The sequence below is a fragment of the Salmo salar genome, chromosome 03 (genome assembly GCF_965601325.2).
Source record: "Salmo salar chromosome 03, fSalSal1, whole genome shotgun sequence".
NCBI classification, from domain to species: domain Eukaryota; kingdom Metazoa; phylum Chordata; class Actinopteri; order Salmoniformes; family Salmonidae; genus Salmo; species Salmo salar.
The window spans coordinates 100,692,501-100,708,847 of NC_138293.1; the positions used below are offsets into that span (position 1 = coordinate 100,692,501).

The 16,347-nt window shown below is 44.2% G+C and overlaps 1 protein-coding gene across 7 annotated transcripts in view; it reads left to right on the top strand.

Moving 5' to 3' along the window:
- Window positions 1–11,614, top strand: part of LOC106601965 (RNA binding protein fox-1 homolog 1) — a 365,104-nt gene extending 353,490 nt beyond the window's left edge. For all 7 annotated transcript variants that reach the window (XM_045715920.2, XM_045715918.2, XM_045715917.2 and 4 more), the window contains 2 exons: window positions 5,108–5,183; window positions 8,031–11,614. In XM_045715920.2, coding sequence (XP_045571876.1) covers window positions 5,108–5,183; window positions 8,031–8,153 — 199 coding nt within the window. In that variant the 3' untranslated portion in view covers window positions 8,154–11,614. The remainder of the gene's footprint in view (window positions 1–5,107; window positions 5,184–8,030) is intronic.
- The last annotated feature ends 4,733 nt before the right edge of the window (window positions 11,615–16,347 follow it).

Sequence of the window (16,347 nt, forward strand, 5' to 3'; positions counted from 1 at the left end):
AGACTGTACTGAAGGTCAGTATAGTAAAGACTGTAGGTCAGTGTAGTAGACACTGTAGGTCAGTGTAGTAGACACTGTAGGTCAGTATAGTAGAGACTGTAGGTCAGTGTAGTAGAGATTGTAGGTCAGTATAGTAGAGACTGTAGGTCAGTATAGTAGAGACTGTAGGTCAGTATAGTAGAGACAGTAGGTCAGTATAGTAGAGACTGTAGGTCAGTGTAGTAGAGACTGTAGGTCAGTGTAGTAGAGACTGTAGGTCAGTATAGTAAAGACTGTAGGTCAGTATAGTAGAGACTGTACTGTAGGTCAGTGTAGTAGAAACTGTACTGTAGGTCAGTATAGTAGAGACTGTAGGTCAGTGTAGTAGAGACTGTAGGTCAGTGTAGTAGAGACTGTAGGTCAGTATAGTAGAGACTGTACTGTAGGTCAGTATAGTAGAGACTGTAGGTCAGTATAGTAGAGACTAGCCTGTAGGTCAGTATAGTAGAGACTAGCCTGTAGGTCAGTATAATAGAGCCGAGCCTGTAGGTCAGTATAGTAGAGACTGTATTTCAGTATAGTAGAGACTGTAGGTCAGTATAGTAGAGACTGTAGGTTAGTATAGTAGAGACTGTACTGTAGGTCAGTATAGTAGAGACTGTAGGGCAGTGTAGTAGATCCTGGACTGTAGGTTAGTATAGTAGAGACTGTAGGTTAGTATAGTAGAGCCTGTACTGTAGGTCAGTATAGTAGAGACTGTAGGTCAGTGTAGTAGATCCTGGACTGTAGGTCAGTATAGTAGAGACTGTAGGTCAGTATAGTAGAGACTGTAGGTCAGTATAGTCGAGACTGTAGGTCATTATAGTAGAGACTTTACTGTAGGTCAGTATAGTAGAGACAGTAGGTCAGTGTAGTCGAGACTTTACTCTAGGTCAGTATAGTAGAGACTAGGTCAGTGTAGTAGAGACTGTAGGTCCGTATAGTAGAGACTGTAGGTCAGTGTAGTAGAGACTGTAGGTCCGTATAGTACAGACTGTAGGTCAGTGAAGTAGAGACTGTAGGTCCGTATAGTAGAGACTGTAGGTCAGTATAGTAGAGCAGGTTGGTCAGTATAGTAGAGCAGGTTGGTCATTATAGTAGAGACTTTACTGTAGGTCAGTATAGTAGAGACAGTAGGTCAGTGTAGTAGAGACTGTACTGCAGGTCAGTATAGTAGAGACTAGGTCAGTGTAGTAGAGACTGTAGGTCCGTATAGTAGAGACTGTAGGTCAGTATAGTAGAGCAGGTTGGTGAGACTGAATAACAACGTCCAAATGTAATGGGGATTAACACACATATGCACACGCACACACAAACACACATACACAATGTCCAACACTAATGGGAATTAACTGAGCCTAATCGCACAGCGCTGGGCCCGTATGCAAATCAGCTTATTTATATTTGCAAGCCAGGCTGCTGATTGGCTGTTATCAGTATGCGCGGGCAGTCAGGCTCAGAGGGGGAGATTAGAACTCTGCTATCGCCAACGCTTCTGCTCACTGCCCCTCAGAACTCTGGGATATGGAACCGCTCTCTGGGGGTTTTAGTTTTAAGATGTCTGTCCGTCTGTATCTCTGTCTGTCTGTCTCTCTGTCGAGAGAGAGAGAGAGAGAGAGACAGACAGAGAGACAATCTCTCTTTCTCTCTGTCCGTCTGTCTCTGTGTCCGTCTCTGTGTCTGTCTGTCTCTGTGTCTGTCTTTCTGTCTTTCTGTCTGTCTCTCTCTCTCTCTCTCTGTCTGTTTCTCTGTCTGTCTCTCTGTCCGTCTGTCTCTGTGTTTGTCTGTTTCTCTGTCTGTCTCTCTGTCTCTCTCTCTGTCTGTCTCTCTTTCTTTCTTTCTGTCTGTCTGTCTGTCTGTCTGTCTGTCTGTCTGTCTGTCTGTCTGTCTGTCTGTCTGTCTGTCTGTCTGTCTGTCTGTCTGTCTGTCTGTCTGTCTGTCTGTCTGTCTGTCTGTCTGTCTGTCTCAATGTCTGTCTCAATGTCTGTCTGTCTGTCTCAATGTCTCTCTGTCTATCTGTCTCTCTTTCTCTCTGTCCGTCTGTCCATCTCTGTGTCTCTGTCTGTCCCTGTGTCTGTCTTTCTGTCTGTCTGTCTCTCTGTCTGTCTCTCTCTTTCTCTGTGTCTGTCTGTCTCTGTGTCTGTCTTTCTGTCTGTCTCTGTCTGTCTCTGTCTGTCTGTGTCCCTGTATCTCTGTCTCTCTGTATCTCTGTCTATCTGTCTATTTGTATGTCTCTCTGTCTGTCTCCCTGTCTCTCTTTCTTTCATTCTCTCTCTCTAACTCTGTTCTTTCTTTCTATCTCTGTCCCTGTAACTCTGTTCTTTCTTTCTATCTCTGTCCCTGTAACTGCTCTTTCTCTCTATCTCTGTCCCTGTAACTGTAATTTCTTTCTATCTCTGTCCCTGTAACTGCTCTTTCTTTCTATCTCTGTCCCTGTAACTGTAATTTCTTTCTATCTCTGTCCCTGTAACTGTTCTTTCTTTCTATCTCTGTCCCTGTAACTCTGTTCTTTCTTTCTATCTCTGTCCCTCTAACTCTGCTCTTTCTCTCTATCTCTGTCCCTGTAACTCTGTTCTTTCTTTCTATCTCTGTCCCTGTAACTCTGTTCTTTCTTTCTATCTCTGTCCCTGTAACTCTGTTCTTTCTTTCTATCTCTGTCCCTCTAACTCTGTTCTTTCTTTCTATCTCTGTCCCTGTAACTGCTCTTTCTTTCTATCTCTGTCCCTGTAACTGTTCTTTCTTTCTATCTCTGTCCCTCTAACTGTAATTTCTCTCTATCTCTGTCCCTGTAACTCTGTTCTTTCTTTCTATCTCTGTCCCTGTAACTCTGTTCTTTCTTTCTATCTCTGTCCCTCTAACTGTAATTTCTCTCTATCTCTGTCCCTGTAACTCTGTTCTTTCTTTCTATCTCTGTCTCTCTAACTCTGTTCTTTCTTTCTATCTCTGTCCCTCTAACTGTAATTTCTCTCTATCTCTGTCCCTGTAACTCTGTTCTTTCTTTCTATCTCTGTCCCTGTAACTGCTCTTTCTTTCTATCTCTATCTCTGTCCCTGTAACTGCTCTTTCTCTCTATCTCTGTCCCTCTAACTGTAATTTCTTTCTATCTCTGTCCCTGTAACTCTGTTCTTTCTTTCTATCTCTGTCCCTCTAACTGTAATTTCTCTCTATCTCTGTCCCTGTAACTCTGTTCTTTCTTTCTATCTCTGTCCCTGTAACTGCTCTTTCTTTCTATCTCTGTCCCTGTAACTCTGTTCTTTCTTTCTATCTCTGTCCCTGTAACTCTGTTCTTTCTTTCTATCTCTGTCCCTGTAACTCTGTAATTTCTTTCTATCTCTGTCCCTGTAACTCTGTTCTTTCTTTCTATCTCTGTCTCTCTAACTCTGTTCTTTCTTTCTATCTCTGTCCCTCTAACTGTAATTTCTCTCTATCTCTGTCCCTGTAACTCTGTTCTTTCTTTCTATCTCTGTCCCTGTAACTGCTCTTTCTTTCTATCTCTATCTCTGTCCCTGTAACTGCTCTTTCTCTCTATCTCTGTCCCTCTAACTGTAATTTCTTTCTATCTCTGTCCCTGTAACTCTGTTCTTTCTTTCTATCTCTGTCCCTCTAACTGTAATTTCTCTCTATCTCTGTCCCTGTAACTCTGTTCTTTCTTTCTATCTCTGTCCCTGTAACTGCTCTTTCTTTCTATCTCTGTCCCTGTAACTCTGTTCTTTCTTTCTATCTCTGTCCCTGTAACTCTGTTCTTTCTTTCTATCTCTGTCCCTGTAACTCTGTAATTTCTTTCTATCTCTGTCCCTGTAACTCTGTTCTTTCTTTCTATCTCTGTCCCTGTAACTCTGTTCTTTCTCTCTATCTCTGTCCCTGTAACTCTGTTCTTTCTTTCTATCTCTGTCCCTGTAACTCTGTTCTTTCTTTCTATCTCTGTCCCTGTAACTCTGTTCTTTCTTTCTATCTCTGTCCCTGTAACTCTGTAATTTCTTTCTATCTCTGTCCCTGTAACTCTGTTCTTTCTTTCTATCTCTGTCCCTGTAACTCTGTTCTTTCTTTCTATCTCTGTCCCTGTAACTCTGTTCTTTCTCTCTATCTCTGTCCCTCTAACTGTAATTTCTTTCTATCTCTGTCCCTGTAACTCTGTTCTTTCTCTCTATCTCTGTCCCTGTAACTCTGTTCTTTCTTTCTATCTCTGTCCCTGTAACTCTGTTCTTTCTCTCTATCTCTGTCCCTGTAACTCTGTTCTTTCTCTCTCTGTCCCTCTAACTGTAATTTCTTTCTATCTCTGTCCCTCTAACTCTGCTCTTTCTTTTGAAATCTCTCACAAACTCTTGTTCTTTTTGTCGGTCTGCGCTTTCTCTTTCTTTGTCTCTGTCTCTGTGTCTGTCTCTCTATCTGTTTTACTGTCTGTCTCTCTGTCTGTCTGTCTCTCTGTCACTCTCGCTCTCTCAATATGAAAAAGTGACCAATCATTTTCTTGTTAGGGTAAAACCTGCTGTATTCACTATGACATATAAAGCCAATGTTCTTCTATTTTTTCATTTCTTATTAGACGTGTTGAGATGTAGGAAAGAAGGTTATGACCTTTTTTATATACTGGAGGATATTTGCAGTCACAGGTTCAAAGTTGTTTCATACATTCACAGATGCTGAGTCTTCTGTTTCTGCACTGAGATGGTTCAAAGTTGTTTCATACATTCACAGATGCTGAGTCTTCTGTTTCTGCACTGAGATGGTTCAAAGTTGTTTCATACATTCACAGATGCTGAGTCTTCTGTTTCTGCACTGAGATGGTTCAAAGTTGTTTCATACATTCACAGATGCTGAGTCTTCTGTTTCTGCACTGAGATGGTTCAAAGTTGTTTCATACATTCACAGATGCTGAGTCTTCTGTTTCTGCACTGAGATGATTCAAAGTTGTTTCATACATTCACAGATGCTGTCTTCTGTTTCTGCACTGAGATGGCTGTTACATGTGACTGAAGACGTTGATGTACTGTGTGTGTGTTTATGTGTGTGTGTGTGTGTGTGTGTGTGTGTGTCTGGTTTATATGATGGGTACTGATGGTGTTTGTTGTTGTCTCATGTGTTTCCATAGTTACGGACCAGTATATGCTGCGGACCCCTACAACCACCCACTTGCTCCAGCAGCCACATACAGCATTGGTGCCATGGTAAAACACACACTCACACACCTCTGTCTCTCTCTCTCTCTCTGTCCTTCTCTCACTCCCTCTCTCCATCTCTCTCTCCTCTGCCTCTCTTTATCTCTGTCACACTATTCCCCTCTATCTACCTCTATCTGTCTCCCCTTCTTTCCTTCTCTCTCTGTCTCCCCTTCCTTCCTCCTCTCTCTGTCTCCCCTTCCTTCCTCCTCTCTCTCTGTCTCCTCTTCCTTCCTTCCTCCTCTCTCTCTGTCTCCTCTTCCTTCCTTCTCTCTCTGTCTCCTCTTCCTTCCTTCCTCCTCTCTCTCTGTCTCCTCTTCCTTCCTTCTCTCTCTCAGTCTCCTTCCTCCTCTCTCTCTGTCTCCTCTTCCTTCCTTCCTTCCTCCTCTCTCTCTGTCTCCTCTTCCTTCTCTCTCTCTGTCTCCTTCCTCGTCTCTCTCTGTCTCACCTTCCTTCCTCCTCTCTCTCTGTCTCCTCTTCCTTCTCTCTCTCTGTCTCCTTCCTCGTCTCTCTCTGTCTCACCTTCCTTCCTCCTCTCTCTGTCTCCTCTTCCTTCCTCCTCTCTCTCTGTCTCCTCTTCCTTCCTCCTCTCTCTCTGTCTCCTCTTCCTTCCTCCTCTCTCTGTCTCCTTCCTCGTCTCTCTCTGTCTCCTCTTCCTTCCTCCTCTCTCTGTCTCCTCTTCCTTCCTCTCTCTCTGTCTCCTCTTCCTTCCTCCTCTCTCTGTCTCCTCTTCCTTCCTCTCTCTCTGTCTCCTCTTCCTTCCTCCTCTCTCTGTCTCCTTCCTCCTCTCTCTCTGTCTCCTTCCTCCTCTCTCTCTGTCTCTCCTTCCTCCTCTCTCTCTCTCCTTCCTCCTCTCCTCTCTTGCCATCAGGTGTTTTTTCATTCTCTCTTGCTTTTCTGTGTTTCCTTGTCTTCCTCCGTTCATCCACCTCTCCCTCAATCTGTCCCTCTTCATCTCTCCCTCCCTCTCCTTGAGGGACAGACAGACGGGTGGGCGGGCGGGCATGCGGGCGGACGGACAGACAGACAAATACATCTACTCCGCTAACACAAGCATGATGCATTGTGATGTGATTCCATCAAACACAACAAAAAGAGAACGGTGTAGATGTTATTACTGATGTTATTATATGATCTCTCCATGTATTAACCCATTGTTTCTCACCCCTCTGAGTAGCCCCTGGCATGATGGCCTGGCATGTCTGCTGGCATGAGGTGTCTTGGTGCACGCTGCATGTGGGGGGGCCATGTCATCCCACTGGGTTTGTAACGGTAACCTAACAAACGGTAAATTGCAGTTAGCTGGTCAGGAAGTAGTGTGTGGAGGGTATTCTACACAGCAGTCAGCCAATGAGTTTCACAAGTAGACTTAGAAAAGTGCTTTACATATACAGTACATATCTTTACATATACAGTACATATCTTTACATATACAGTACATATCTTTACATATACAGTGCATATCTTTACATATACAGTACATATCTTTACATATACAGTACATATCTTTACATATACAGTACATAACTTTATGGCTGTTGTTTGCATAGAATTAGAAAAAAATATATGAAAAGAATATCTCTGCTTACACATGTGTTTCAGAATGCTTTACATATATCTCTATGGTTACACGTGTGGTTCAGAATGCTTTACATATATCTCTATGGTTACGCCTGTGTTTCAGATGCTTTACATACAGTATATCTCTATGGTTACGCGTGTGTTTCAGATGCTTTACATTTATCTCTATGGTTACGCCTGTGTTTCAGATGCTTTACATACAGTATATCTCTATGGTTACGCGTGTGTTTCATTTACATTTACATACATTATATCTCTATGGTTACGCGTGTGTTTCAGATGCTTTACATACAGTATATCTCTATGGTTACGCGTGTGTTTCAGATGCTTTACATTTATCTCTATGGTTACGCGTGTGTTTCAGATGCTTTACATTTATCTCTATGGTTACGCGTGTGTTTCAGATGCTTTACATTTATCTCTATGGTTACGCGTGTGTTTCAGATGCTTTACATACAGTTTATCTCCATGGTTACGCGTGTGTTTCAGATGCTTTACATATATCTCTATGGTTACCTGTGTGTTTCAGATGCTTTACATACAGTTTATCTCCGTGGTTACGCGTTTCAGAATGATTTACATATGTCTCTATGGTTCTGCATATGTTTCAGAATGCTATAGAAGTACATTACTATATATCAGTCCCTCCACGATTGTGTTTGGATGTGATATTTGCAGGTAAAAATGCTTGATTCTGCTTCAGCAATTCTGACATTTTGCATGGCAATATGCAATGATTTTGTCCAATTTGTCGTGAAAATACGCTGATGAGGGAAAAGGTTTTTGACGCGTAGCTTGATTTAACCATATTATGCTTTGAAAGTGTGGTGATTGGTTGAAATTGCAAGTACTCAATTTGTACTGCGGCGATGGGTCAGTTTAATGCGATAACATTGCGATGATTTGACTGTTTTATGCAGAAATAGTGCAGCGATCCATCAAATGTTCAAGCCCTCACATAATATCTGGGAAATTGTTGACTTTGATAAAAACTTTGCGATTGTAAAATTGCTGATATATACTTTGTCTATGTTGTGTTTCAGAATTCTTACATTTTCTCTATGGTTACGTGTGTGTTTCAGAATGCTTACATTATATATATGGTTATGTGAGTGTTTCAGAATACTTACATTATCTCTATGGTTACGTGTGTGTTTCAGAATGCTTGTATCATCTCTATGGTTATGTGTGTTTTCGACTTTACATGGTTATGGTGGTGTGTGTCACAATGTTATAGAAGAACAGTACTATATACAGGATATCTTTGTGTTTCAGAATGCGTTTGCCCCATTGGCTGATGCCAAGACGAGGAGTCATGCTGACGACGTGGGTCTGGTGTTGTCCTCCCTGCAGGCTAGTATATACAGGGGAGGTTACAGCCGCTTTGCCCCATACTAACCCACCAACCAACCTCCCTAAAACCATACAACAACCAATTACTACCCTACCAACCAACCAACCTCCCCACAACCAAACAACAACCAATCCTTTCTGACAGGGACACAACCGACCAACCAACCAACCGACCAACCAACAAACAAACCACACAACCAACAAACCAGTATGTGAGTGAGAGAGAGAGAGACAGAGAGCGAGAGAGAGGGCGAGAGGGAGAGCGAGAGAGAGCGAGAGAGAGGGCGAGAGGGAGAGAGAGAGAGAGGGCGAGAGAGAGAGAGAGAGAGAGAGAGAGAGAGAGAGAGGGGACTTTGAGGCCTGGGTATTGCAATATATGCAGTTGATCATGATTTTAGCAGCTCCTAAGAGAGAGGGAAATCAGTCAACTAAAAAGAAGGGATATTTATACCTCAGATATTGTGTGCTGTTCATTTTGATACAGTGGGTTTTTAATTTGTAAAGGTTAGTAGATTGTCCGTGTTGGTAGAGCTATAGAAGAGCTACTAGATTTAAAACCTTAACATTATTAAACAACACATTTCAACTGTTAGGGCTCCGTGAAAAGACAAACCAATCCTGTAAAATACATCATAGAATGTGATCCCGTTTTGTAAGAGTGTTTACATGATTGTAGGGTTCGGATTCCTTTGACATTCCCTCTGTTAGCGTCTACATTGTTTCCTAGCTACTGGGGTTAGGATTAGGAATGGGGTTAAAGTTAAGGACTGGGTAAGTGTTAGGGTTAGGATTAGGATTAAGGTTGGGGTTATGTTAGGTTAGGATTGGGGTTAAAGTTAAGGACTGGGCAAGTGTTATAGTTAGGATTCGGTTTGGATTAGGGTTAAGGTTGGGATTAGGTTAGGATTAGGGTTAAGGTTGAGGTTAGGTTAGGGCTGAAGCTCAGGGTTAGGATTAAGGTTAGGGTTGGGGAGGTGGGGGTTAAATGGGGTACTAGAAAGGCACCGAAAGGTTGCAAGATCGAGTCCCCGAGCTGACAAGGTACAAATCTGTCGTTCTGCCCCTGAACAAGGCAGTTAACCCACTGTTCCTAGGCCGTCATTGTAAATAAGAATTTGTTCGCAACTGACTTGCCTAGTTAAATGAAGTTAAAATAGAAATTAGACCAGGTGAAGGGAAAGAGAGAGATGGAGGGGAGTAGTTGTTTGTGAATGGTGCGTAGTCGGCAGCGTGCTAGCTAGCCAGCGAGGACGTTGATGTGTGGATTAGATCATGATCGTTGTGATTGTCATCGTTTATCACTCAAAGCCAAAGGTTCAAATGTTCCCGAGGTGTTCCATCTGTGTACAGTCAGATTTTACAGAGAATAACTTATTATTGGTAGAGGACAGAGAGTCTGCTTCCCAAATGGACCCCTATTCCCTATATAGGGCCCTATATGCCTCTGGTCAAAGTAGTGCACTATATAGGGAATAGGGTGCCATAGGGCCCTGTTCAACATAGTGCACTATATAGGGAATAGGGCTCGGGTCTAAAGTAGTGCACTATATAGGGCTTGGGTCTAAAGTAGTGCACTATATAGGGAATAGGGTGCCATAGGGCCCTGTTCAAAGTAGTGCACTATGTAGGGAATAGGGTGCCATAGGACCCTGTTCAAAGTAGTGCACTATGTAGGGAATGGGGTGCCATTTGGGAGGTATGTGGTTTTTTCTCCATGGAGGATTTACTGTTGAAACCATCATCTAGTCCCTTTAGTCAAAACCCTTTATAGAGTAGGTCATCCCATAGTAATAATAATGATACTGATACAGATGTTGTTTTTATAGAAATTACAGTATATCCATTGATATAGTTGCTGACTTTTATATTATGGGAGAGATTTAAAAAAATAATAATAATGTCTATATTCACCTTCTCTATTTTACCTTTCTGTTTCGTTTTTTTCTCAAAAAATATACGACTATGATTATTTGTACACGATGAAAGCTGAACAATATATATATATATATATATATATATATATATATATATATATATATATATATATATATAACTACAATGTATTAATGGAGACGTTTGAGCTGTGCAATGAAGGTGTTCTCTTAAACACAAAATACACAACTGTAATGTTTTAGATGTAGGCTATTATACCAACGGTTAGGGAAAGCTTTCCTCATTTTTTTATGGTGTCATCATATCCAGATGTATAATGACACACTACAAGTAATGCGATCATAATGTAGATATTATCATAGCATTTTTGTCAACTGTACTATTTTGCAGACACACACACAGCCTGTACATGGTCTTCACTACTACTAGGCTGTAAAACATGTCAGTGTCCTATATGTTGCTGATGTTTGTTAGTTAGGCTTTATTTTTTACATTGACTTGTCTTTCTTTTGGGTTTTGATATCATTTTTAATGTGACCTCCTTTGTAATGTTATTTTCTAGAACTCAGCCTTTACACTTTGAAAAACTGTTTGATTATTGAGAAAATTAGAAATATATATGGCTTGTGAAAAAGATGATGTATATGTAAATATGAAGATGAAGCTGTTGTTGATTAAAGTGCTCCAGGGGCGAGAGAGGAAACGCCCAGCTCACCTCACGCAGCTAAATACTTCCTTCCTGATATCCTCCCTCCCTCCTTTCCTCCCTCCTTTCTTCCTACACCTTGTTTACAAATTAACCTGGTCAGAGGTGTTTGTCACATATCTCAGTTTTGTATTTATAAGAAGAAGAAAAAATATTCAGAAATGCGACCGATGAAAAAGGCAGTGGCATCTGCAGGTTGTGGGATTTAGCCCCATCCTGCAGGTTCTGGAGTTAAGTCCCTTCCTGTTGGCAGGTTGTGGGATTTAGCCCCATCCTGCAGGTTCTGGGGTTAAGTCCCATTCTGTCTGCAGGTTGTGGGATTTAGCCCCATCCTGCAGATTCTGGGGGTTAAGTCCCATCCTGTTGGCAGGTTGTGGGGTTTAGCCCCATCCTGCAGATTCTGGGGGTTAAGTCCCATTCTGTCTGCAGGTTGTGAGATTTAGCCCCATCCTGCAGATTCTGGGGGTTAAGTCCCATCCTGTTGGCAAGTTGTGGGGTTTAGCCCCTTCCTGCAGGTTCTGGGGGTTAAGTCCCTTCCTGTTGGCAGGTTGTGGGGTTTAGCCCCATCCTGCAGATTCTGGGGGTTAAGTCCCATCCTGTTGGCAGGTTGTGGGGTTTAGCCCCTTCCTGCAGGTTCTGGGGTTAAGTCCCTTCCTGTTGGCAGGTTGTGGGGTTTAGCCCCATCCTGCAGATTCTGGGGGTTAAGTCCCTGTCCTGTGTTTGCTGAACCATCAGTCGGCATGGCAACACGTATCCTGGCTACACCACCGCGTGTCTCTGTCCCTACCCTCTACATCCTCTGCTTCCATAGGTGTTGTGATCAGATACTTCCTCCCCTGTCCTTGTATGTGCATGCACTATGGTTCTTCCACTTAACAATAACCATCAATAAAGTTTGTCAAGATAAGCAGACTGTCTGGGCTCTACTATATTATCACTCTCTTTTGATTTATTTCTTAACATTTTCTGAAGAAAATTACCAGAGTTTCTCCTGTTCTGACCAGATGGAATTGAATCCCTACCTGGCCCAGAGTTTCTCCTGTTCTGACCAGATGGAATTGACTCCCCACCTGACCCAGAGTTTCTCCTGTTCTGACCAGATGGAATTTAATCCCCACCTGGCCCAGAGTTTCTCCTGTTTTGACCAGATGGAATTGACTCCCCACCTGGCCCATAGTTTCTCCTGTTCTGACCAGATGGAATTGACTCCCCACCTGGCCCATAGTTTCTCCTGTTCTGACCAGATGGAATTGAATCTCCACATGGCCCATAGTTTCTCCTGTTCTGACCAGATAGAATTGAATCTCCTGGCCCAGAGTTGTTCCTGGTCAGATCAGATGGTCAGGAAAAACTCATTGCCTTTTAAACTCCTTCAGACACAGGACCAAACAAGAGAGAATGGTGACGTGATTTAAGGTATTATTTCCGACCCACGTGTATTTAAAACTAGGTATATATCAGATCAGGTATAGTTCAGAGACAGGTATATTTAAAACCAGGTATATATCAGATCAGGTACAGTGCCTCACCCAGGTATAATTAAAACCAGGTATATATCAGATCAGGTATTGTTCAGAGACAGGTATATTTAAAACCAGGTATATATTAGATCAGGTATATTTAAAACCAGGTATATATTAGATCAGGTATATTTAAAACCAGGTATATATTAGATCAGGTATATTTAAAACCAGGTATTGATTAGATCAGGTATATTTAAAACCAGGTATAGATTAGATCAGGTATATTTAAAACCAGGTATAGATTAGATCATGTCACGGGTACTTAGGGCAGGAAGAAGGAGCAGAGTCAAATGCAGGAGATATCGTCCAGTAGCTCGAAGTTTATTCACACCCAAACACTAGGTGATCGAAAGGCACAGGGAGTGCACAATACCCAAAAGGGAAACAGGTAAGCCACAAAGGGAAAATCACGCACGGGGCGCAGCCCGGCGAGAAAATAAATCCTCCAATATAAAAACGATAGAGAAGACACGGCCACAGCGTAAACCCGCTGACAAACAAACAATCCCGCACAACACACAACCCCAAAGGAACAAACTAAATACCCCCCCACTAATGACAGAAATGACAACAGGTGCGGACCTAGACAGACAAAACACAATGAGGAGCGCCCGAACGCTGTGACAGAACTGCTCCTACCCCTGCTTCGGACGTGTCTACCTCCACTACGAATGGCAAAGAGGGATCCGGATGCACCAGCACTGGAGCGTCAGTAAACAGAACCTTGAGATGACGGAAGGCCCTGTCCGCCGACCACCGCAGCCGCACCGGACCCCCCTTCAGCAGTGAGGTAATGGGAGCTGCCACCTGACCAAAACCCCGGATAAACCTCCGGTAATAATTGGCGAACCCCAAAAACCGCTGCACCTCCTTCACCGTGGTAGGGGTCGGCCAATTACGCACAGCCGTAACGCAGTCATCTTCCATCACCACCCCTGTGGTGGAAATGCGATATCCCAGAAAAGAGAACTCACATTTCTCAGCCTTGACGTATAGGTTATGCTCCAGCAGCCGCCCAAGCACTCTGCGCACCAAAGCCACATGCTCGGCGTGGGTGGCGGAGTAGATCAAGATGTCATCGATGTACACCACCACCCCCTGTCCGAGCATGTCTCGGAGAACCTCGTCCACAAAGTATTGGAAGACAGCGGGAGCATTTTTTAACCCATACGGCATGACGAGGTACTCATAATGGCCGGATGTGGTACTAAATGCGGTTTTCCACTCGTCTCCCCCTCGGATACGCACCAGATTATACGCACTCCTGAGATCTAGTTTGGTGAAGAAGCGCGCCCCGTGGAATGACTCCACTGCCGTAGCAATGAGAGGTAGTGGGTAACTGAACCCCACTGTGATGGAATTTAGACCTCTATAGTCAATGCACGGGCGCAGGCCTCCCTCCTTCTTCACAAAAAAGAAACTCGAGGAGACGGGTGATTTAGATGGCCGTATGTATCCCTGTCTCAAGGACTCCGTGACGTATGTCTCCATAGCCACTGTCTCCTCCTGAGACAGAGGATACACATGACTCCTAGGAAGGACCGTGTCAGCTTGGAGGTTTATCGCACAATCCCCCTGTCGATGGGGTGGTAATTGAGTCACCTTCGTTTTACTGAAGGCGATAGCCAAATCGGCATATTCAGAAGGAATGTGCACGGTAGAGACTTGGTCTGGACTCTCCACCGTGGTTGCACCGATGGAAACTCCTACACACCTACCTGAGCACTCCCTCGACCACCCCTTAAGAGCCCTCTGTCCCCACGAAATCTGAGGGTTGTGAGTGGCTAGCCAGGGGAGTCCCAGTACCACTGGAAACGTCGGGGAGTCGATGAGGTATAGGCTGATACGTTCCACATGACCCCCCCACGTCATCATAACCAGTGGTACAGTAGCCTCCCCCACTTGGCCGGACCCTAGCGGTCGACTATCTAGGGCGTGCACAGGGAAGGGGTGGTCCAGCTGAACCAGGGGAATCCCTAACCTATTAGCGACCCCACGGTCCATAAAACTCCCAGCTGCACCTGAATCGACTAGTGCCTTATACTGGGAGTGATGGGAAAAAAATAAAAATAAAATCGGGAAAACAAACAGAAGTGTACATGTGGTCGACAGGGGGCTCTGGGTGTGTCTGGTGCTGACTCACCTGGGGGGTCGATGTAGTGCTCTGCCTGCCCTCCGGACTCCTGGGTGGACCCCTCCAGCACCAGTCTGCTGCGTCCACAGTGGGTGCAGGAGAGGCCCCCCCTCCGGTCTTCCTCGGAGCAGCTCCTCCTATCTCCATGGGCAGTGGAGCAGGAGGGCTGGGAGGTGGAATGAACAGACCCCGACTAGAACGTCCCCGGGTAGCCAGTGGGTGGTCCAGCCTGATGGATAAATCCACCAGCTGGTCGAGGGTGATGGCGTGGTCCCTACAGGCCAGCTCCCGACGGACATCCTCATTTAGACTGCAGCGATAGTGATCCATCAGGGCCCGCTCATTCCACCCCGAGCCCGCGGCGAGAGTCCGGAACTCCAAGGCGAAGTCCTGAGCGCTCCTTGTCGGAGGGAGAGGGGCGGACGGTCGCCAGGTACAGTTCAATCTGGAGTATGAACCCCTTACACCCAGCGGCCGTCCCATCAAATTCCCTCGGTGGCGTAATCCGAATCCCACTCGAGCCCACTTCAGGGGGTGTCGGTAGGGGCGCCAGCTGAGCCACTGGAGCTGGTCTGGTGGAGGAGGTACCTCTCTCCCAGCTCTCCAGTCGGGTCAGTACTTGGTCCATCGCCGAGCCTAGGCGATGGAGGAGGCTGGCGTGCTGCGACACCTGCTCAGCTACCGAAGTTGCTTCGGGTCCTGCTGACTCCATAATAATTGGTGGTGCGGGATTCTGTCACGGGTACTTAGGGCAGGAGGAAGGAGTAGAGTCAAATGCAGGAGATATCGTCCAGTAGCTCGAAGTTTATTCACACCCAAACACTAGGTGATCGAAAGGCACAGGGAGTGCACAATACCCAAAAGGGAAACAGGTAAGCCACAAAGGGAAAATCACGCACGGGGCGCAGCCCGGCGAGAAAATAATTCCTCCAATATAAAAACGATAGAGAAGACATGGCCACAGCATAAACTCGCTGACAAACAAACAATCCCGCACAACACACAACCCCAAAGGAACAAACTAAATACCCCCCCACTAATGACAGAAATGACAACAGGTGCGGACCTAGACAGACAAAACACAATGAACACAGAAACACAGATCGGCGGCAGCTGGTAGACCGGCGACGACGACCGCCGAGCGCCGCCCGGCCGAGGAGGGGCACCATTTTCTGTGGATACTGTGACAGATCAGGTATATTTACAACCAGGTATATATCAGATCAGGTATAGTTCAGACCGAGGTATATTAAAACCAGGTATATATCAGATCAGCTTTGTTCAGAGACAGGTACATTTAAAACCAGGTATATATCAGATCAGGTATTGTTCAGAGACAGGTATATTTAAAACCAGGTATATATCAGATCAGGTATTGTTCAGAGACAGGTATATTTAAAACCAGGTATATATCAGTTCAGGTATACTTAAAACCAGGTATATATCAGATCAGGTATATTTACAACCAGGTATATATCAGATCAGGTATATTTAAAACCAGGTATATATCAGATCAGGTATTGTTCAGAGACAGGTATATTTAATACTAGGTATATATCAGATCAGGTATTGTTCGGAGACAGGTATATTTAAAACCAGGTATATATCAGATCAGGTATTGTTCAGAGACAGGTATATTTAAAACCAGGTATATATCAGATCAGGTATTGTTCAGAAACAGGTATATTTAAAACCAGGTATATATCAGATCAAGTATTTTTCCGACCCAGCCAGGAACAGTATATTAGAAAGCCAGTTATAATATGGATGTCAGCACTAGTTTCTAATTGAAGAATGAAAATAATTACTCTCCCATTCCCCAATTTGATTAGTATAATGAGAAAAGCGTCGCCAGAGGTTAGGGAGAAAGATAAGCAATATAAATGTTTAAATGTGATGGAGTCACATTACTGAGGTAATTACTGCCGCTCTGCCACAGTAACCAACAATCAATAATTCACAGATTCCAGGTCACATGTCTCC